Source organism: Elaeis guineensis, chromosome 10 (assembly GCF_000442705.2).
Source record: "Elaeis guineensis isolate ETL-2024a chromosome 10, EG11, whole genome shotgun sequence".
In the NCBI taxonomy this organism is placed as follows: domain Eukaryota; kingdom Viridiplantae; phylum Streptophyta; class Magnoliopsida; order Arecales; family Arecaceae; genus Elaeis; species Elaeis guineensis.
Window position 1 is genome coordinate 71,380,863 of NC_026002.2, and position 22,605 is coordinate 71,403,467.

Sequence of the window (22,605 nt, forward strand, 5' to 3'; positions counted from 1 at the left end):
GGAAGATCCCTGACCCTCTATTTATAGAGGGGATGAGGAGGCCATTTCAGAGTTTGGTAGGCCGTTAGAGGAGTTTGTTAGGCAGTTAGAGAGTCATTTATAAATGAGCTGGCATACAGCTGTGCATATGAGTTAGATATGAGATCGTGGCCAACTGTGATTGAGTTGTAGAAACCACGGTGGGTATTCGAGAATGACTAAGTCTATCATTGTAATAGTTCTCTTCGGTATATGACCAGGGTGAGAGAGAGACGTCATAATAGTCATCCTGGATATAGGAGGCATTGGGATTTAGGTCGATAAATATCCAACCTGAATATTTTCTTGTCTGCTGAGACGTCATCCTTACAGAATATAAGGATGTCTTTCATTCAGGTCGGTAAAATATCGAGCTGAATCTGCTAACCGATAAATTGATCTGCTGGAATCTGATGTTTTGAGATTGATATCTTTTTGATCTCATATGATGATGCCACGTGTCTTGAAGCTGGTTTAATGCACCAATAATGGATTTGTATTTGATTTTGAATTTAGATGCTCTGAACCAATATTGGTTTAATTATCTGATGAATAATAAAACTGGATCTTCTATTATATTTTATTTATGATGTATTTTAGCTGATTATGATTGATAGACTTGGTGTTATTGAGGATGGTATCCTTTGGTAGCATGGTCGTGTTATGTCCCGGATTTGGGGTTTGACAATCTAGACCTTCAATGATTGGTTGGTTCTTTGCAATCACTCTGTTCTTCCTGAATTCAGACGAGTGTGGACCAACATCAGAAGCATTCCCAGTGACATTTAGGCCCCGCACCTCCCTTGCAACCACAAAATTGAGAGAAAGATCAATATAATCATAGTTGCAACGTGTTCACCTCTGTGTCATTGGCTTTTGATGCTGCCTCTTTTCCTTCACAATCCTGTTGCCAGGTGCTCTTACTACCTGTTACCAATGGCTCTGTTTTTATACCGCAAGGAATCTTGCAAGGAACCTTGCCAACATCGCTGCTCGACCTCACTTGCTCTGATTTCTGTAACCTGTAATTTGAAGTGATGTTGATCTCTATTTTTTGGTTTGTACACAGGCCCTTCCATGTAGTCTTTTATCTCCTTGTAAACCCATCCCCTGTAAATAGCTTCAGTTAATAACAAATGATGGGTGGCCGATCCTTTTCACAGCCTCCCTTCCTTTCAAAAAAATGTTACTTCCTACACATCAGCTGCTATGTAGGTATCTCCGGCAAGCATGATCAAAATTGGATAGATTTTGGACCTATTTGAGCTATATGCAAATGCACGATTGGTGTTGCAACGTACATTTCAAAATGCACAAGGGTATTTGCAATTTCATGCAAAATACAAGAGTTTCTTTTTTTTTTTTTAAAGCCCAGTTTATTTTCTAGGAAGTGCGCTAGTAAAAATAATGTCAAAAGAAAAAGGAAGAAAAGAACAGAGAAAAAGGGATAGACTTGTAAGATCATTCACAGGTGGGAATTAATGTCCTTCTATAGAACATAAGGTTTAATGTATAAAGTAGCTGAGGATCCTTTACAAATTGCTGACATTTTTTGGAACCTCGAGGCTTTGTACAAGATGGCTTTACGTTCTCATTCTTATCTGGTAGCTGACAGCACATCCACAATCAATTGTAGGTCGACGCAAATTAATTGGACCCACTGATCACTAACCATGAAGCACGTGTCTGCCAGCCTAATTTTAAAGCCTGTAAAACTTCAAAACCAAGCAAACAATCAAGGATATACAAGATACGAAGGTGAGTAATTTCAAGGCCATTAGCCAGTGGCTCTGCTGTGGAATCATTTCTTTCCAACAAAGCTGATTTCAGTCCTGGGATCTCAAGTCTGCCATTATTAGTTATACTTTAGAACGCCGTCCAACTTGTCACCGGCATGAAGTATCCTACTCGAGAAGGCCATAATACTCTAGTTTTTCATACCGTTCATGGACATAGGATAGCACTGACCGAACCAGCAAATGATAAGCCAGTCGAGAAACGACACTCAGACCACCTTTACAGGCAGCAAAGGCTCTTGACCAGGAGGGGATTCATCTCCATCTTGTTGTTTCCATAGCTTTTGGAGGAAATCAGGTTGCCCACAGGCAGTCGAATTCCCCAGTATTCTTGGTGCAGTCCCATGCAAGTTCGACATTTCCTGGAGGCAAGCCTGGACAGCCTCATGCACGCTCACAAAATACCAATTCTTGCCAATCATTTCAACAAGGCCTGATCTTGAGAGAGTCAGCAGAACTTTCCGGTTTGGATTGGAAATTGCAATCTGCAGAAGTTCCCATGGGATCAGTTAGAATGCAAAGTAAGAAATGGAATCTCAGATTTAAAGAGGTTGACCTGGATTTCTTGTGATTTGTACTCCTGATGCAGGTCCTTGAGAGCTTGAACAGCACTACAGTCAATATATGGAACAGCTGCACAAGATATACAAGTAATAGATAAAAGAAAGAGAGAGAGAAAGAAAGAAAACAATGATTATGTATTAGTATAGGAATAATTACTCTCTTGTCAACCCTGCTACACTAACTCATAGCACTATGTCTGACCCTTGCTGTTATCTTCCAGGCACGTCATTATAAGGAATAGAGGACCCAGATTGACTGTGGGCTGAATGTAAATTTTCATAAGCTACTTCAAATGACCAGGTTTTTTTTCACCAATTCCACAGATTCTAAATCCACGTTCTTGCAATATCTAACGGATGCTTGTTAATCAAGAATTTAGGAATCTCAACAAGATCACTTGGTAAATTCTGTTTGTGATACAGACCATGATAAAGCAATAGTAGATACTTGCTAAATTATCACTATATCAACAGGAAAAATAACAGGGTTATTTTCGTTGTGCTTTATAGGACCTTTAGATTTCCCTTTTCTTCTTTTTCTTGCAATGATTTATTGGTAAGGATAACTTACTGTATAAAGAGATAGGTTATAAAAGAAAGGAAATTAAGACAGACAAAAGTCCTAGTGTTTTATTTTAAAAGCCATATTTTTTACAGTATCCATAAGAACATCTTCAATGTCCTTTGCCTCGGTGGGAAAAAATAACTGATTATGTTCTGAATAACTTGAGAACTTACATGCCATTTCAATGATCACGAAATAAACCTTTTCGGTTTCTGGCCCGTACTTTTTGGTTTGATATTCTTGTAACCTGCTAACAAAATATTGTAATCAACTCCATGTTTCACAAGTTTGCATGATTATTCAATCTGCAAATTTGGCATGCCATTTATCAATTTTCTTGGTTCATATGCATTCTAAAAATCCTAAGCCTTCACCTGTCCCTGATGTAACTGGCATTTGCAAAGTAGATTGGTGCATCAATTCGAACAACAACAATTCCATCATATATACATGCTTCAGGATACTGTTCAATGTTTCTGTAAATGGTGGTCCCAGGAAGCCACCCCAAGACAGCTGCAATAACAAGATCCAGGACACAACTAATTACAAACTCCAAGAAAATAGTAACAGCAATTAGATATGTTAGAACATGTAAAGTTATTATATATGAATGTAAAATTCAAGCAATTTCAGTGTTAGAATGTAAAATAACATGGACATTAATATGATTGTAAGTTGTAATTACAGCATGACTTTGTCAGTTGTGTATTCAAACTGAAGTCGACTGAAAATATTTTACGTTACAAGTCTGCTAGCTCCCATGACCTATTTTTCATCAGTGTCTAAATCATTTTTGGGACAATCAAGAAGAAGCACTAACCAATATGTGGATTTGCTGATTCATGGATGACATATGCAAGGGAGGAGCTTACCTGCAATATAGATAAAATCAGAATCAGGTTTTCTTATACTTTGAGTCACTGATGCTAGCAATGTGATCTACATGGACTACTTGCATTGGTCAAATACGAAATCCTGAACCTTTAAGGACCATTAGCATAAGAGTTCACAGGTTTTAGGCATTGCTCATATAATATCTGTCTGATATGATGTTTTATATGCAACAACTCTAGTGCGGTACCACTAGCTGTTAGCTTGGATGGTATCACCTCTTGCTTCTTAGACAAGAGGATGGGGTTCCATCCAGTTGTCTTGGCCCTCTTTTCAGCCTCAATTTGAAAGTCCTGTTTCCATGAGTACAAGGCTCGGTCTGCCCAGAAATCTGGGTTCCCACGTAGGTAGGGTGGGGGTTTTTGAAACCAAGGGTGGGTTTGGGTTACTCTATGCTTGGTGTAATTATAGTTGAAAATTGATAAACAGGCTAGATTTCAGTCAGAAAGCAGTCTCGAAGTGATTATTTTGGATATCATTCACTGCTACAGGAATACACGACAAAAAATGAAAGGAATATTAATTTGTAAGAATAGGCCTGTGTGTCAGAAGAGATATTTCCAGTATATTATAGCAGGTGGCTAAGGTGGAGATCTGCGTCTGATGGCAAAGGAAAGGTGCATGAACATAGAATGATTCTGGCAGAAAAATAGTTGAGGTGCTTGCAGCAAAGCTAAGATAGATTGAGCCGGACATAGAAAACTCAAAGAGCTGCATGTTAGTAGGGCACAAAGTTTGACAGAACCAGATCATTTTCAAAAAAATTCCATACATGACATTTATGAGAGAAAACCAGTTCAGTTTCTATGGACAAGGTAATTCATAAGGCCAACTTTAAATAGCTAGGACAAGCTGTAATCATCAAGGTTGTCAAACTCACTTAACAACAACAATGGAATTCCAATTATAGCCTGAAATTAAAGAGGGGAAGAGTAAACAAGGCTGCTCTAAGAAGTAACCTATTTGATCAGACTTTATTAATCCAAAAAGATGAAAAGAATAATTTGTATCCAATTTCAAATTAACAAGCAACAGATAAAGATCCTTACCCCAACAAGCACACCAATCTCAATTCCAAGGAACAATGTTGTAATGCAAGTGATGGTCCAGAGAAGGAAATCTTTCTTGTCCACATGCCACAAAAACAAGGCTTCCTCATAATCCACCTGATGTGATACACATTATATGTACAAATGAGCAAATAACTTAAGCAACCTACCACGAAGTAAATTAAGCAAGAATAATTTAATTAATATTACAGATCAAAATACTACCAAGATCTGGTATTCAGGTACTTACAAGACTTATACCAACAGAAATCACGATGGCAGCAAGTGCACACTGAAACAGTAACATACAAAGATATGATTAGCATAATTATTCATCCCTTGAAAGTTTGAACTGTTGAAAAGTTTAACAGAAACAAGTTTAAAATAAGTCTAAGAACCAATCAGGATAATAATGATCCCTTATCAATGAAACCTCCACTCATTTGGTCATAGCTTCAGCCAATATGATAAACTAAAGCAGGAATTCCCTATGCATAAGCATTACAAACCATAGTTCCAGTAAAAGGCATGGCTGCATTACTTATTCTTTAGAAGCACAGATATCTTATATTTAAAGTTGATGAATAAATGGTTGGCCATGTTCCATCCTGTTGTCAAAGAAATTGGCAGCCCCAATTTCAGGCTCTTGACTAAAGCTGATAAAATATTTGCGGAAGAAGAGAAAAAATAAAAGAAAAAGGAAAAAGAGAAGAAACTTTATTATCTCTATTTCAATTTCATTTAATACATCTCAGAGGTTATTTATACTAGTATACAGACTGCATAAATAAAAAATAATAACCACTGATATAGAATCAAGCTAACAAAGAAAAATAATACAGAATAATATTAACAAAGGAAAATGCTATAGGATTGCATCAACAAAGAAAAATATTATGGGTTGTCGTGTGATCCCTAAAATCATGTGATCACTTAATATCATTCTAACAAAAGCAACAATGCCATGGCATATCTAACAGTCAAGATCAAGCTGATCAACGTACTTGAGGACTTGTTTCATCATTTTACGACACTAAGGCTAGAAAATACAAAGAAGCAGAAGCAAGGAGAGAATATTTGATGGTAACATCCCAAAAGAAAATCTGAACTGTATTTACTCCTTCTCTTTTCTTCTTAAATTACCTAAAAAAATACAGGCAAATTGTATTGTTAAAATGTTTCCATGTGATTTGTACAAATCAATTTCTTTGGGGTTCATACTACCGATCTAGCATGTTATGCAGTATTATGAAAAAAATGTTGTCACATGGAACCTGTATTTATATGCCAACAATCAGTCATTTCTATTTTTGGTTATTAATGTCAGCATATTGCAGGGATCTAATCCTGCTATGAGTCCATGACTTGCACAATAAGCTAAAACTACCTGAGGTATATCTGTAAACAATGGCGTCAAGAAAAAAAGAGCACATCCCACTGTTAATCCCATTATAACCCCAGATAATCCAGTTTTTGCCCCACTATCATGATTTACAGCGGACCTAGAAAAAGCACCTGCACAGCAACAGCCAAATTACCATGGCTATGCAAGGTCAGTACTCATTTTGAAGAAAGACAGAATTTTTGAGAGAATTGAAGAAAGACAGAATTACGGATATATAAATTAACTGGGGATCAGTGCTTTAGTGGCAGTGTTAGGAGAGAAAAAAATGATAATTTGATATCTTAATGCTTGCAATTGGTAAAGCACATTTAAGACATTCACCTGTAGCAGGGTATGCAGAGAAGAATGAACCACAGATATTGGCCATGCCAAGACCGAACAACTGCAAAAGCAAAGTAAAAAGATTATTAATTCATAATAAGGTTAAAGTTATGTTGCATGCTACATTTAATTTGTAAATGTAAGGTTAAATTATGTCGAATGCTACAGTACTGAATGATGTACATTACAGAAAGAGTATGGAGGTATTTGGTGCATTACATAGGTAATGTTGCTATGGTACTGTGATTGCAAAGGGAATGTGATTACCTGATTAAATAACAGTAATCCTACATTGCAGTGTTTGGTATGTACAGTAATGTTGTTGTAAAATAATAGAAAATCCTATATTGTAGTGTTTGGTATATAATTTAAATTACATGGAATATAGGCTAATTTTTTCAAAATACTCCATCCTTACTTGTTGATTATTGTTTATTTTCTAAAGGGATAATTTAATTTGAGAACCAACCATTTTCGGTGACATTACCAGTGTTTGGGTCTAGCATTGATTGTATTATACATCAAAATCATTTCAGAAGAGATGAAATGACAGAATCATTAGCATTGGTCCCCCAATGCATTCTGTTTTTAACCAGAAAATAATAGCAGGAAGCTCATTCTTGTAAATTGTAAACTTCAGGCATTTTGGTAGCATAAATGAAGACATTGAATTGTTTAAGATATATGATGCAACCAATTTTTAGCAAGTACTAGAAGATCATGGATCATCATTTTAGACAATATTAACTCAATGTAAGACATTTGTAGAGATGTTTTATGTTGCTGGGAGGCTCAAAATCTCAAGCGGAGAGATCGGATGAAGCCATGCTGAAGTGGCTGTAGCGATCCAATCCGAATCTTCTTCGAAGAAACCTGTAAAACAAGTCAAAAATCGATGGGATCCTCTGATCTTTGACCCTTCAATGCTTAAGTTAATTTGAGCTTCAAGAACAGGAGGTAGAAAAAGTAGAATAGAAAGCAGGAGGATTTGTATGGAACTATAAAGTTTATGACTTTGTGAGAGCTAGAGTTCTAGTGGCAGAGTCTCCCTCTAGTTTGAGCTTGGGATTTGAGAGTCAGAACTTACCTGGAGAATCCCCTAACTCTCTATTTATAGAGGGACTGATGAGGCCGTTAGAGAGTTTGTTAAGCTGTTAAAGGTCAGCTGTAAGTGAGCTAGAACATAACCGTATATATTTGCTGGAAATAAGGTCATACTTAGCTATATGTATCAGCTAAGGATGAGTTATAGTATGGCTGTATGTGAGATCATGGTCAGCTATGGCTTAGTTGTAGAGATTGTGGTGACTCTCATAGAATGATTGCTACCGCTAATATAATGGCTCACCTCGATAAAAAATTGAGGTGAGATCAAGTATCATATGAAATCGAGCGTCTCGGATATATAGAACACTTTGCTTCAGGTTGGCTTTCTTATGAGCTCAGTCTTTGATTCAGGTCGGCTTTATATGAACTCAGTCTCTAATTCAGGTTGGCTTTCTTATGAGCTCAGTCTCTTGTTGTTTTCAACTTTCTGTTGAGGTCGACTCCCGTTGAGGTCGATTTTATGGTGACTTCGGTCTCAAGTTGAGGTCGGTTTTGTGGTGAACTCGATCTTAAGTTGAGGTCGATTCAATGATATGGTGAGGTGGGATAAACTCCACAACACTTGCTCTTCACTTCTGAGTTTGAAGAAGTTATTTTGGATGAAAGAAGTAGTCCAAAAAAATAAGTTCTCAACTTGTTCGAGGTGATAAATTTGTACCATTTAATTTTTCAAGTGAACTGCTCATAATTTTGAGTAGATCAGAAGATATCCTCGATCCAGAGATCGATATTTAATAGAACTTCAAAATAACCTCGATCTGGAGATCGATAATAAAATTTCAAGATAATTTCGATCCAGAGATCAACAATAGAATTTCAAAATAACTTTGATTTAGAGATCTATATTTGATAGAATATCAAAATAACTTGGACCCTAAAATCGATATCTATATGAGCTAAAAGATAATATCGATTCGTAGATCGATATTTGAGAGATCTTATCTTCATTTATGTCTCTCGGAGCTCTACCAATCCGAAGATTGAATTTGAAAAGATCTTATCTCCATTTGTGCCCTTCGAAGCCCTACTAATCCGAAGATTGAATTTCATAGATTGAAAGATAATGTGCAAGAATAAGCTCATCGGACTATTTGTTATTGATAATACTTTCGAAGATTTTCATAATTCTAAGTATGGAGAGATCGATAGTTTATAAGATAACATCAATCCTGAGGTAGGTATAACCTCGACCTAGAGATTGATATTTTGTAGAGCTGAAAAGATAACCTTGATCGTGAGATCGATATTTATGTGAGCTGAAATATAATCTTGACCTTGAGGCCAATATCTGGTAGAAATTCAAGATAACCTAGACCTTTAGGTCGGTATTTGATAGAACTGAAAGATAACCTCGATCTTCAGATTGATATTTTATAGAACTGAAAATAACCTCGACCTCTAGATTGGTATTTTATAGAACTGAAAGATATCCTCGACCTTCAGGTTGATATTTTATAGAACTAAAAGATAACCTCAACCTTCAGGTTGGTATTTTATAAAATCGAAAGATAATCTCGACCTTAAGGTTGGTATTTAGTAGAACTGAATGATAATCTCGATCTTCAGTTCAATATTTTATAGAACTGAAAGATAATCTCGACTTTTATGTCAGTATTTTATAGAACTGAAAAATAATCTCGATCTTCATATCGGTATTTGGTAGAATTGAATGATAACCTCGACCTTCAGATCATTTATAGTACTAAAGATAACCTCGATCTTCAGATGGATATTTTATAGAATTGAAAGATAACCTCAATCTTTAAGTCAGTATTTGATAGAATATCAAGATAACTTCGATCCTAATATCAGTATTTGATAGAACTGAATGATAATCTCGACCTTCAGATCGATATTTTATAGAACTGAAAGATAACATCGACCTTCAGATTGATATTTTATAGAACTGAAATATAACTTCGACCTTCAGATCGGTATTTGATAGAATATCAAGATAATTTTGACCTTGAGATCGGTATTTAGGAGATCTTATCTTCATTTGTCCCTCTCGAGGCTCTACCAATCCGAAGATTAGATTTTTAGGAGATCTTATTTTTCATTCCTCTTAGGCTATACCAATCCAGAGATTATATTTTGAGAAGATCTTATCTCTATTTGTGCCTCTTAGAGCTCTACCAGTTTGGAGATTGGATTTGGAGAGATCTGTAATAGAATTTCAAGATAACTTCGATCCGAAGATCAATATTTCATAAAGCTGAAGATAACCTCGACCCTGAGATCGGTATTTTATAGAGCTGAAAAGATAACCTTGACCCTAAGATCAGTATTTGGTAGAAATCCAAGATAACTTCGACTCTGAGGTCGGTATTTAATAAAAATCCAAGATAACTTCGACCTTGATGTTAGTATTTTATAGAGCTGAAGATAAGTTCAGTCCTGAGATCGATATTTTCAAGATAACCTCGACCTTCAGATCAGTATTTTATAGAGCTGAAGATAACTTCAGTCTTGAGATCGGTATTTTCAAGATAACCTCGACCTTCTGATCGGTATTTTATCAAACTGAGAGATAACCTCGATCTGTAGATTAGTATTTGGGAGATCTTATTTTCATTTATACCTCTTGAGGCTTTACCAATCTGGAGAATTAGATTTTGAAGAGATCTTATCTCTATGCCTCTCGAGGCTCTACCAATCCTATGGATTGGATGTTGAGGAGATCTTATCTCTATGTCTCTTGGAGTTTTACCAATCCTGAGGATTGAATTTTGAGGAGATTATATCTCTATGCCTCTCGAGGCTTTACCAATCCTGAAGATTGAATTTTGAGGAGATCTTATCTCTATACCTCTCCGGGCTCTATCAATCTTGAGGATTGAATTTTGAAAAGATCTTATTTCTATGCCCTTTGGAGCTCTACCAATCTTGAGAATTGGATTTTGAGGAGATCGTTATCTCTATGCCTCTTAAGGTTCTACCAACTCTGAGGATTGGATTTTCAGAAGATCTTATCTGGAGATTGGGTGTCTCACCTTCTGATGAGCCTCTGTTGAGCTTTTTTATTGAGGTCAATTTTTTGATGAAGTCAAATTTATTTAGTCTTATCTACTCAATCTTCACCTTATATTTGGGCTTGATATTCGTCATGGCTTTATTTAACTTTTGTTTTAGTTTATGTGCTCAAGAACCTGTTGTCTTGCAAAAAGAAATAAAATAGTAGATGTAGTTTAAGAATCTATTACCATGGAGGTTATGCATTCTGTTTGAGAGCCTCTGGATTCTGTTTAACTCCTTATTCTTTGCCTTAGCTTGGGCTTAAGCTTTGACTCCATTTGGACTTGTTTTTGCTTTATGTTGGCTCGATTTCTATTTTGGTTCGGCTATGATTTTGATTTCGGCTTGGCTATATTTTTCTCCTTTGATCCTACAAGAAGAAAAAGAGAGAATAGCAGATGGAAGCTTAAGAGTCTTTTACTAGGAGTTTTTGTGTGAGAACTTGCGAGTTCTACTTGATTGCTTGTTGTTTGGCTCTGGCTTGATCTGTGCTCAGTGCCGACTTAAGGGTAAAGCCACCAAAGCAAGGGCTTTAGGCCCCAATTTGTTTTAGGCCCCCAGGCCCCCTCCCTCTGCCATCCATTTGCACCACATCCAGCCATCCACCTACGGGCACGAGAAGATGAATGGCACTGGAGACAAAGATGGAGACAACGAGATAGGAGACGACGAGCGGGAGCGACGAGACAGGAGTGGGTGAGGAGGCCTCGAGGCAGAGAAAAGCGGTTGTTCGTCAGGGCCATGGGCGAAGAAGTTGGCAATTCGGGCAGTGGGGTTGTCGGAGAGCTTGCAGAGGGAGGCCTTGAGGCAAGTGAGGGCGACACCAATGAGAAGACCATCAAAGGCACCGGTGGTACCACCGTCGATAGAGAGGATGCGGACCCGTCCCATCATCCGATGGTAACGATCTGACTTGAGGGGCGTCTCCTGGTCTCCGATGGTGGACATTCCACGCTTGAGGGATATCTCTAGCAGGGCAGAGTTTCAGGCTTCCGGCGGCACCACGGCGGGGGGTTTTCGAGCTTCCGATGTCTGAGCGACGGCAAGGAAGACGGAAGGTCAGAGTCTCCATGTATCGGTTTGTTTCTTTTATTTTTTTTCCTTTCCTGAGTTGTGACACATATGGCAACTGGAACTGGCAATAGCGTGGTCAAAGAAATAATGCTGCATTGTTATTTTTTTTTATAAAAAGAAGGTTCAACTTGAATCGGGCTATGGATTCCCTTTACTTTTAACAGCATCTTTTGTAACAATCATGCTAAATCTTTACTATTATAGATGGAGGCCACTTATCCCTGCTTCAGTATACTACACACCTTTTGTTCAGGTTCAAAGTTTGGCTGGGTTACTCAGATTAATATTTCTTTTCTAATAATTTTTATACCTTTTGGATCTACTGTATTATTCATAGTTGTTGTTTCTTTTGTTTTCTTTTTACTTTTTGAACTTAGTCCTCTCCGTTTACTAATGCAAATGTTTGTATTGGGGCTATGTTCAGATGTTTTGTACATAGTATATATTTCTAAATAAACTCCTATAGTCGTGTACAAAAAATGCTTCATATTGGATATAATATGAAGGGCAAACAGAAATATATGAAGGCTAATTCTTGTACTAAAGTTATATCAGTTTTTAGAGTGGTACAATATATATATTCATTATTTTCTTCTTCTACTAAATGATAAAAAATTTTACACAATAATATATCTAATCTAACTCTTAAATCATTGTCATAAATATATTGAAAAAGTCGTATTGAAAATGTTAAAGCAATAAGATTTCAATCTCCACAAATAAAAGATGTTTTATTGAAATTAGCAGAAATTAGTGAAAATTCTAAAACTAAAAGTGAAGCTAATTGCTTAGCAACATATGAGTTTGAAAATTTTGAGTTTTTGTTGGGTATGACTATTTGGTATAATATATTATTTGCTGTTAACTTAGTTAGTAAAATTTACAATCAAAAAATATACATATTGATGTTGCTATAGAACAACTAAAAGATCTTCTTTCTATTTTTGAAAAATATAGAGAATATAGATTTTCATCTACTATAATTTTTTTTAAAGAAATTATATTTGAAATAAAAATAGAGCTTAAATTTTATGATAAATGTATCATTTATAGAAAGAAATAATTTGATGAGAATATTTACAATGAAATAATAAAATCCCTTGAAGAAATATTTAGAATTAATTATTTCTTATATATAGTAAATTAAGCAATTTTTTCACTCCAAAGAAAATTAGAACAGTTTCAGATATATTGAAAATATATTTAGTTTTGTATTTAGCGATAAAAAATTGAAGTAATCAGACAATGATAGTTTGAAAAAATATTGTCTTAATCTTGAATGTTTCTTAAAATATAATAACTACTCTGATATTGATGATTTAGATTTATTTTCAGAGCTAAAAATTTTAAAAAAATTATATAAGTAGAAAATAACAGTCCAATGGACATACTCAATCATATAAAATGGCTCGACTCTTTTTCAAATGCATATATTACTTTTAGAATAATATTAATAATTTTAATAAGTGTTGCTTCGGTAGAAAAAAATTTTAAAATTAAAATTAATAAAATCTTACTTAAGATCAACAATATCTTAAAAAAGATTAAATAGATTAACTATATTATAAATTAAAAAAAATATTAGAAGAACTTTATTATAAAAATTTAATTAAAAATTTTGCATCTCAAAAAGTTAGAAAAATAAAATTTCAGTAAAAAATTATATAAAATTTAATAAAAAAATTATATTTTAGTATTTAGCTTTAGGCCTCCCAATGTGTTGAGCCATCTTGTCTGTGCTTTGGATCATTTTAATTTTGACTAGAGATCAGGCTCTCTTTCTCTCTCTCTTTTTTTTTTTTCAAGACCTGAACTTTTGGAGATACTCGTGGGTTGCCTCAGCGCATAAGAAGCACAGGGCCGGAAATCAATGTCCTCGGCTTGATGATGTTGAAAGTAAGGTGCAAACAGGATGATCCTGCAAGTCACCTAGGATTTGTCGGAGGTCAGATTCGTGTGTCGGCCTCATTCAGGCCACTTTAGATTTATCCGAGGTCAGATTCATGCGCAACGCACTCGGTGGAGGTTTGTTGAAGACAGGGCCTTCATCACTTCTAGGCTTTGGAGACACTCATAGGTCTCCTCATCATCTCAGTCCGACAAGGTTTGGCATAAGAGAACTTTGTTCCAACAATGGAGATGCATAGAAGCTTGGGATATCATCGATCTATTGGGAGGAGATGCATGAGAGCTTAGGAGGTGCACAGCAGCTCGAGAGAGAACCGAGCTACCCATGCTCGACACCGGGAGGAGGCGAGGTGCAGAGTAACTCGAGAGAGAATCGAACTACCCATGACCGACATCGTGAGGAGGCGAGGTGCATAGGAGCCTAAAGATTACCGACCTGACTAGTGTTGACGTCGAAGGTCCACCAATCGGATCGGATTTGGTGTTGGGAACGCCCACAGAAGCAGACAGGAGAGTCGGAGACCACTGGGGGCCACCAATTCGGTGGAGTCCATCGTCAGGAGGCACGAGAGCGAGGGAGACATCGGGGAAGGCCGGTCTGCCATTCATGGCTCCAGGAGGCGTCGGTGAAGGCGGATCGGCCGTTCCTGGCTCTAAGAGGCGCACAGGAGTGCCGGGGATGCCGAGGAAGGCTGTTCCATCGAAGTCAAGCACCAGGAGGAGCACAGGCGAGGCTACATCAGGAAGCCATCAATCCGACGGAACTGGCGGTGTTTTGGCATCAGAGGCTCATGGGAGCCGACGTTGTTCAGGCCGGAGAAGAGAAGCGTAGATGTCGGGACCGTCGATTTGGTGGATCCGACGTCGAGATGTGCATGGGGGCACCGGAGGCTCGCTAACTACCTTGGGCGGAGGGAGCTGATTTCTCCCTTCTTTCCCCCTTTTCATCCTTTCTTTTCTTTTCTATTCTTTTCTTTTCTTCTTTATTTTTTATGTCACCTGTAAGGTGACCTTGGCCATGTCCAAGGCCAAATGCATGAGAATTTTCTTCTCTCTTCTTCTTTTTTTTCTAATATATGCACACACATATATATATATATATATATTGATCTGTCTAACCTCACACAGTCCGATTCATGTTTAACTATCCTATATAGAACTTAAATAATTATATTTATAATGAATAATTACGATCAAGGGGTTAGTTGGCTCAAATGATTGGGTTAACTCTACCCCTATGTATATGAGATATTATCCATTTTGACTCGTAACCATTTTTGGGCCTCAATGAGCTTTGATCATTTGGAGCTTCATAGTTTTACTCTTTACGAAGAGGGAAAAAGTTTCGATCCATATTAGCCATACTTCCTCTTAACCCATAACTGATGTAAGATTGAAAATGTTATCTCTTTACAACATGAATATTATCTTACCTCAGTTGGGTCAATCATGAAGCATATATAGCTTAATATAATAAGTTCAAAATATTAAGAATAATATGGCTTTAAAGATTAGATTGATTAATTAAGAACAAACCAATCTTAATAAATTGAATATAATAGAGGTTTAAGAAATACCTCTATCCGATGTCGTTATAGGTAGATTGGATCTCCCATATATTAGATGAAATTTATCTTAAGATATTTCATCTCCTTCCCTTTCAAGAGTATGTTGTTTTAAAATCTCAAATCGGAACTTGAGTTTTCTTAAACATATATCTCATTCGGATAGACTTTTTTGTCCTTGTTTGATTTTTTTTTCTTAGCTCACGTGCTCAAGAACCTGTTGACCTGCAAAGAAAATAATAGAATAATAAATAGAGTTTGAGAGTTTATTACCATAGAGGTCATGAGTTCTGTTTGAGGGTCTTGAAAAAAGAAAAGGTCAAAAAGAATATTTTTGCCCATCATGTTCTTGAGCACCGAGCCTGACCCTTTGATTTTCTGAATTGATGAGTGTCGTCACTTCACAGTATATAGGGACCGTTTTCATTAATGCCATGAGTTAACAGCTTAAAGTTTTAAGGATCGTGTAGTAAAGTGATGTGACTTGATAAGATTATACAAAGAGATCTAACCTCCTATGGATAAGAAATGAGATATTAAAAAAAAATTTATTGAAGGTTTATCGTCAATGTGATGCCCTTTTGGGGAAGAACTTTCATCTGTCCCCCAATCTCCATTGAAATGGAGGTGAAGCTAGTTTTGGCACATCTCCAGAGAATGACAGTGAAGGCACGTAGTTATTTTATGCTCTCTGATTTATCATTTTTTCATAAAGTTGTTGGCACAGGCCCCCCTTCTAACATCAATTTATTGTTATGAGGCTCAAAATCTCAGAAGAAGAGATCAGATGAATCCATGCTGGAGTGGCTACAGTAATTCGATCTGAGTCTTCTGTGAAGGAACCTGCAAAATAAGTCAAAAATCGATGGAGATTCTCTGGTCTTTGACCCTCTGATGCTTTTAAGCCTCGAGAACAGGAGGTGGAAAAAGTAAAATAGAGAGCAAGAGGATTTGTGACTTTATGGGAGCTAGAGTCCTAGTGACAGTCTCTCTCTAGTTTGAGCTCTAGTTTGAGCTCGAAACTTAGGAGTCAGAACTTACCTGAATGATCCCTTGGTCCTCTATTTATAGAGGGGCTGATGAGACTATTAGAGAATTTGTTTGGTCGTTGGAGGAGTTTGTTAGGCTGTTAAAAGCCAGTTATGAGTGAGCTAGAGCATAACTAGGTGTATTAGCTGAAAATGAGGTCATATTTAGCTGTATGTGGCAGCTGAGGATGAGTTATAGCATGGCTGTATGTGAGATCGTGGTCAGCTATAACTTAGTTGTAGAGATTGTGATGGGCTCTCACAGAATGATTCTGCCACTAATGTAATGGCTCATCTCGATAAAAGATCGAAGTAAGATCAAGTATCATATGAGATCAGACGTCTCAGATATATGGAACACTTTACTTCAAGTCGGTTTTCTTATGAGCTCAGTCTCTGGTTCAGGTTGGCTTTATATGAACTCAACCTCTAATTCAAGTCGGCTTTCTTATGAGCTCAGTCTCTTTTTGTTCTCAGCTTTTTGTTGAGGTCGGTTTTATGGTAACCTCAGCCTCAAGTTGAGGTTGGTTTTGTGGTGACCTCGGCCTTAAGTTGAGGTCGGCTCTATGATAAGGTGAGGTGGGATAACCCCCACAACATCTTGTATTTTAGATTAGCACTGGCCACAGAGATAATAGGGGCCTTTCCAACTTGTTTGGCGGAGTGTAGCCCAATACCGTTACCATTACGATGTGGCACTTCAACTAGAATCCGAGGGTGCGAAGACGGCGACCCCATGGTACGGATCCAATTTGATTCTGATTATATCTCGGTATATCTATTTTGGTGAGATATGTTATCTTTGAGGCATGAGTACTTTTTTAGAATTTTTTTTCTCTTGTACTCTATAATCTTCATGATTAAAGATAGTGAAAATCTTCGTCCTTCTCTGTCTGTGGTTTTTCCCTTGATTTAGGGGTTTTCTATGTAAATCCTGTGTATTTGCATTGTTCTTTGTCTCTTCGATTTCTTGTTTATTGACGTTTTGCTACAACAACATTTTATCTAGGAGGATCTCAAGAAGGAAAACATAATTTGAGATTAAAGCGAAAAGGATTTAAATCAGTATACAGATCGATTCCATATATGTCAAGAAATTTCAGTTTGACAAAAAGCCAGCCATGTGCATGTGGCTGTATGTGTTCCAATGAGCAATCGGTGAGATTGTGAGAAACATTCTTCTAGTGTATTGCCTTGTCCAGGCCCAGTTTGGTATTAGTGATAAATTGTGAAAACTAGAATCTACTGCATCATTATTTTTCTGAAAACAAGTTAATACAGCATATGTGAAAGAAGAGAATTCTGCGTATGTTTTTAGAGACATCAGTTCTCATTACCAAAATAAAAGCTTATGTGATATAAAGTTTTCCAGTCTTTACCTCTTGATTTGGATCCAATTCATACCCATTCTTTGCTGCCAAAGCTTTGGCTATCCCCACAGATTCCTAAAGTTCCAAATTGTTAGTGATTATTTACTCTGGAAAATGAGAGGAGAGGATGGAGAGGGAGAACAAAATTTTGATTTTACCAAAACCGCCACAGCCGTGATGAGAAATGCAGTCGATATTAGGGATCGTGCATACTGAAATTCTCCAGGAATATGGAATTTTGGAAGCCCTTGCGGTATTTCACCTATCTAAAAGTAATAAAAATGGAACAAATCTTATTACCTGGAAGAAGCTGTAGTTCTTTAAGAAAGAGAAAAGGAAAAGTGGCGATCATATTGGCCTACTGAAGGACTAAACAGTCTATCATTCACAAGAGGTCTGTACATATTATGCATGTTGTATTATATATGTGAATTGGCTAATCAGAATTCCCTCCTTGTATCTTCAAAATGTCATCAGAGTCGCAAACTTTTCCACAACATTTGATATATATATAACTTGAACATGAGACACCATGTCAAAAACAAATATAACAAACTCCAGAGCAGGTGCCTGATTCTTCTTGCTAAGATTTATATCTGATTTCTATCAAAAAAGAAAAAAGATTTGCATATGATATTGTCCTTCATTTGGAAATTTTGACATCAATGCGAAACAGTTGATTGATTTTCTCCATTTCCATATCTTTACATCACTATCCCACTCACAACAAATGACAACCAAAGTTTTGTCTGGATAACTCTGGAAAGGTTATATAGTGGAATCTGATCCTACAGCAATGAGATGAATAATCCTATCAGTAACTAAACTTTTATCTTCTATTATTAAAAACTAATAAACAATGAGATGTGGCATCTTAGAAAATATGAAGTTGGTGACGACAATATTGGGTAGATGAAGATGCTAAATCTATGTTTCAAAGCCATTTACAGAAGATTTCCTTCAAGTATAGCTCTTTGCATGCTTACAAGAAAGACTCAGTTTAAAAGGTCCTAGCATATATGCATCACCATATTATAGGTTTCTAATTTCTCACTTTGGCTGTGTTCTCGTAACTTCTCATGTTGGAACGTCATTGCAAGAGATGATCTTTGATTGCATATAATTTTAAGCAGTAACTAGCCTTCCCTTAGTTAGGTTTGTTCTTGCATAAAATGAATGAAAATACAAAGTGGAGAACATGCCCTTACATCTGAATCTTGTCAAATCAAATATAAAAAGCAACTAATATCACAATCTTCTATGCAGGCGAATCTGACAGACGTACATCTTACCACAGAAATTGAAGATGGATGAAAGACTTTCATGAAAGATGTACCCAGTATGACTGCTAGAAGTGGTCCTGAAGAACCAAGGAATTTCAAATTCTTTTTTGTTTTCCCCTGCAACATTTTAGTCATGGCAACAGTCATTATGTTTGCTCTCCTTGAATATTAGTTGGAACTTCAAAAAAAGTAATAGGCACCAGGTGCTTCATGAGGATGATAACTGAAAGAATGGTAGATCCCATTACAAAGGGGGGCCACGAGAACTGCAACAAGAAGGAAGTCAGTAATAGAGCTAGTATATATTAATGATTCTTGAAACAAATTCATCGTAGGATGTAAAGCAACAACACTTGTGTAACACGACGAACAGTTCTGAACTTCAAAGGAAGGGCATGAAAGATAGTTAAAATTGTTACTGAGGACAAACAAATAAAATTTGGGCTCCTTAAAAAAATAAATCTGTAAGTGTGACCTGATGCCAATTTGTGCTTCACACATTCATCTTGCAAGTTGTGAAAATGGATAGTTGCAGAATTAGTAAATTTTCACAATATAGTAGCCAATGAAGGCGAAAACCTGTTCGTGCTGCAACTCTACTTATCCACTCTTTGGGCACTGTTAACTAATAACTCCTACCAAGATTTTCCCTCGTTGGCACAATTTATAAAACGACTGGTTGATTGCATGGTTGAGATAAAGGACGGCAAAGTAGCAAGTACACTTCATATATCAGTTAAAACGTCATTCAGGAGGAAAAAAAACTGTCTATTTCTTGTTCAACCACCGAAGAAATAAACTTTATCTCAAGTTTGAGTCATCATCTTTATAAACCCTTCTTCGTGATTGTTTCTGTTTACAAGACCACCAGCTATATTTCATGTGAATGTAAGAATTTAAAAGAAAAACCTTTAACGATGGATGCATCATTTAGGCTTTGACAGATAAGAGACCAAAAATATTAGTTCTTGGATTACATGTAAATTTTGTTTTATATGGTGTAACAGGACCAAATAAATAAAGTAAACAAAGAAACACAGGACAGATTTTCAACTCTTTCACAAAAAAAATTTAATCTTTGATCACACTTTGCATGCCAATATCAAAACAAGGTATATCCAATGCAACTCATTGAAAAGTTGCTGCCGTTATTACAAATTAACAAGCCTTATCCTTGTAAAGTGAAATTATTGCAATACCATAAAAGTTATTGCAAACAGAATTCACATTGAAAGTGCAACAAAAATTCATGGCATCACTTTTATTGCTGCGACATAGGCTGCCAAAGAAAGTGACCTCTAAGTTGAGCAAACTTATTATCAAAAATCAAAATCCCAGGCAGGCGGATTCTCAAATGGCAGGTAATAACTGAAACCATATGCATGCTGGAAGTACGAGCAGAGCATGCAGTAAATCCATATATCAAGAACACAAAAGACTCCCTAGTTTACTAACAGGAAGGATATTGAGAGCTCACATTTCCAGAACCAGCAACAATACTTTTCGCAAGTGGTACAATTTCACTGCTCCTAACTATGTCGTATCCTAAGAAGTATTTGGTTTGAGATAGTGCGATTACAATGGCTGAAGCAGTAATGAAGCCAGAAATTACAGAGCGACCGATGAAACGGAGAATCCAACCAAGCCTGAAAGGGAGAATGGAGATATAGCCTCGTAAGAGAAGACTCAGAAGACAAGGGCTGTTCAAGAAATGAACATGCAGTCTATTCAAAAAAAAAAAAAAAAGGAAAAGAAATAAACATGCAAATCAAGAGCTTTATAAAGAAGGACAGAACATAAAAACCAATACAGAGTGTTGCCTAGGATAATGCCACAAGTATAACTTTTTTTTTCACTGATTAAGGAAATAAGGAATTGAAAAGTCGTAAAATGCAACCAATAATGCAGACATGGATTTGGACACCTACTCAGACGCCCCTTCATCAAAGTTGGAAGATACAAAGCCAAACCATGTGAAGGCCATAATCATGACAGTTCAACTGTACCAGTTAAATCGGGGAAGAAGAAGAAGAAGTCTGATACCTTAGCAGCCCCATTATACATTCTACTACGCCAACCATAAACGCCAATAATATAGCAAGCTCTGTGTAAAGCTCATCTGAGGGATCAACAATGTTACTCACAGCATTCAAAACTACGAGAGAGACCAGTGTCACAGGACCTATTGCAAGCTGACGGGATGACCCAAATATAGCATATGCGAATATTGGAACAAAACCAGAATCTGTGTGGAAAACCGACTGGTTTCAGAAAATGCAACAACTGATACACAACAAACTTTTGATCAAAAAATTAAATAAAATATAAAAAAGTAAGCAAAATAGAGAGATTATTGTACTCACAGAGCCCATAGATTGGATGAAGCCCAGCTAACTTTGCATATGACATTGCCTGACAAATAATTCAAAGTGAGTTTCTCCAAGTGCCAACTTGACAATTAATCATACAAGGATATGTAATGATAATTAAAAAAGTAACTTAATAAGAAATTTATAGATATTAGCCATGAGATTTTAATATCCTTATGGATGTAATGACAACTAAAACAAAGATGTTGCTGACAGAAACTAATACTGTTTTGATTGTAGTTCTAAGCATCCTAATTCCAGTTATAATAGACATGGTTGTTCCTCAGCCAGAATCAAAAATTGAGTAGCTCTGTCAAGACAACTAATTAATAAACTTCATGATTCGAACTTCCTATTCCCCCATTAAAAAAACTAGTGCAAGCACCTGAGGGATGAGCATGACACCGACGGTAACACCGGCGACGACGTCCATCTGGAGGTACTCTCTCCAGCGGTAGGTGCGGATCCACCGGATGCATGGGAGCAGCAGCTCCAGCAACTCCACCGCTGTCATGCTACCGGCTTTAGACCTCCACCGGAAGAAAGGCGTAGCCAAGGAAGGAGGCGGCGATGGGTGACCGAGCGGCGTCAACCTTGCCTGCCGGACTACGCCGGTGCCGATCTTGCCGTCCGGGAGGTCCAGAGAGCTGGAAGTGGCGTAGGGTATCTCCATTCCGGACCTCACACCTACCAGCTACGTGAAGGCGACTGGGCTTAATATAAGATGGAAACTGTGGAGGTGGATGTGGCAGGGTATATATTACTGTAGATTTGGAGGTCAAGTTGTATATCCTGGTGCTCCAAAACCATCACCGCAGCGTGGAGCACTGTTCAATAGTTAATTACCGGGTGGTGGGCATGCAGGCGGCAACTGGAACGTTTGGCTCTTCCTACTGTTTCGCTTCCGGATACTGGCCTCCTGGTATCACGATTTGAAGGAATGGTGCAGATTGTAGGAACCTTATACCTGCTGAAGTTATGGTGCCTCTCTGTGCACCGTCGCAATAGTTAAGTTACCTCAATTTCGTGCGTTGCGAAAGCTCCCACGTCTCACCGCGAAGAATTTTCCAACTCCTACAACGGCCAAAGCATTGATTTTAGAGCATCATTGGATTTTAGTTTCCTAGTACGGTACCCACCCGAGCCGTTGTTGAGTCCATCAAGTAACACTGACGCACCATCGGGTTGATAAATGATGGACTTGTGGTGTAAGATACCAATCTTCTTGGCATTCGTGCAGTAGGGCTTTTTGGTAACGGGGTTGAGCCCCAAAAATGC

General features: G+C 37.1%; 1 protein-coding gene across 1 annotated transcript; it reads right to left on the reverse strand.

Moving 5' to 3' along the window:
• Positions 1–1,488: 1,488 nt before the first annotated feature.
• On the reverse strand, positions 1,489–22,387 carry LOC105035174 (sulfate transporter 4.1, chloroplastic). Its single transcript, XM_010910622.4, has 17 exons — positions 21,713–22,387; positions 21,322–21,370; positions 21,002–21,203; positions 20,436–20,604; positions 19,159–19,224; positions 18,968–19,075; positions 17,834–17,941; positions 17,685–17,750; positions 6,609–6,669; positions 6,270–6,397; positions 5,133–5,174; positions 4,883–4,999; positions 3,763–3,814; positions 3,317–3,455; positions 3,116–3,189; positions 2,371–2,447; positions 1,489–2,299 (listed from the first exon to the last, which is right to left on the reverse strand). Exons 1-17 carry the CDS (start codon positions 21,998–22,000, stop codon positions 2,024–2,026), a joined length of 2,022 nt encoding a protein of 673 aa, XP_010908924.1. The 5' UTR covers positions 22,001–22,387; the 3' UTR covers positions 1,489–2,023.
• Between the last annotated feature and the right edge of the window lie 218 nt (positions 22,388–22,605).

Coding starts and splice junctions, on each gene's coding strand:
- LOC105035174 (XM_010910622.4), bottom strand. CDS start 22,000: ATGGAGATACCCTACGCCACTTCCAGCTCTCTGGACCTCCCGGACGGC. Junction 21,204..21,321: donor TCATCCAATCTATGGGCTCT/GTGAGTACAATA, acceptor TTTTCCACACAG/ATTCTGGTTTTGTTCCAATA. Junction 17,751..17,833: donor TCACGGCTGTGGCGGTTTTG/GTAAAATCAAAA, acceptor TTGGAACTTTAG/GAATCTGTGGGGATAGCCAA.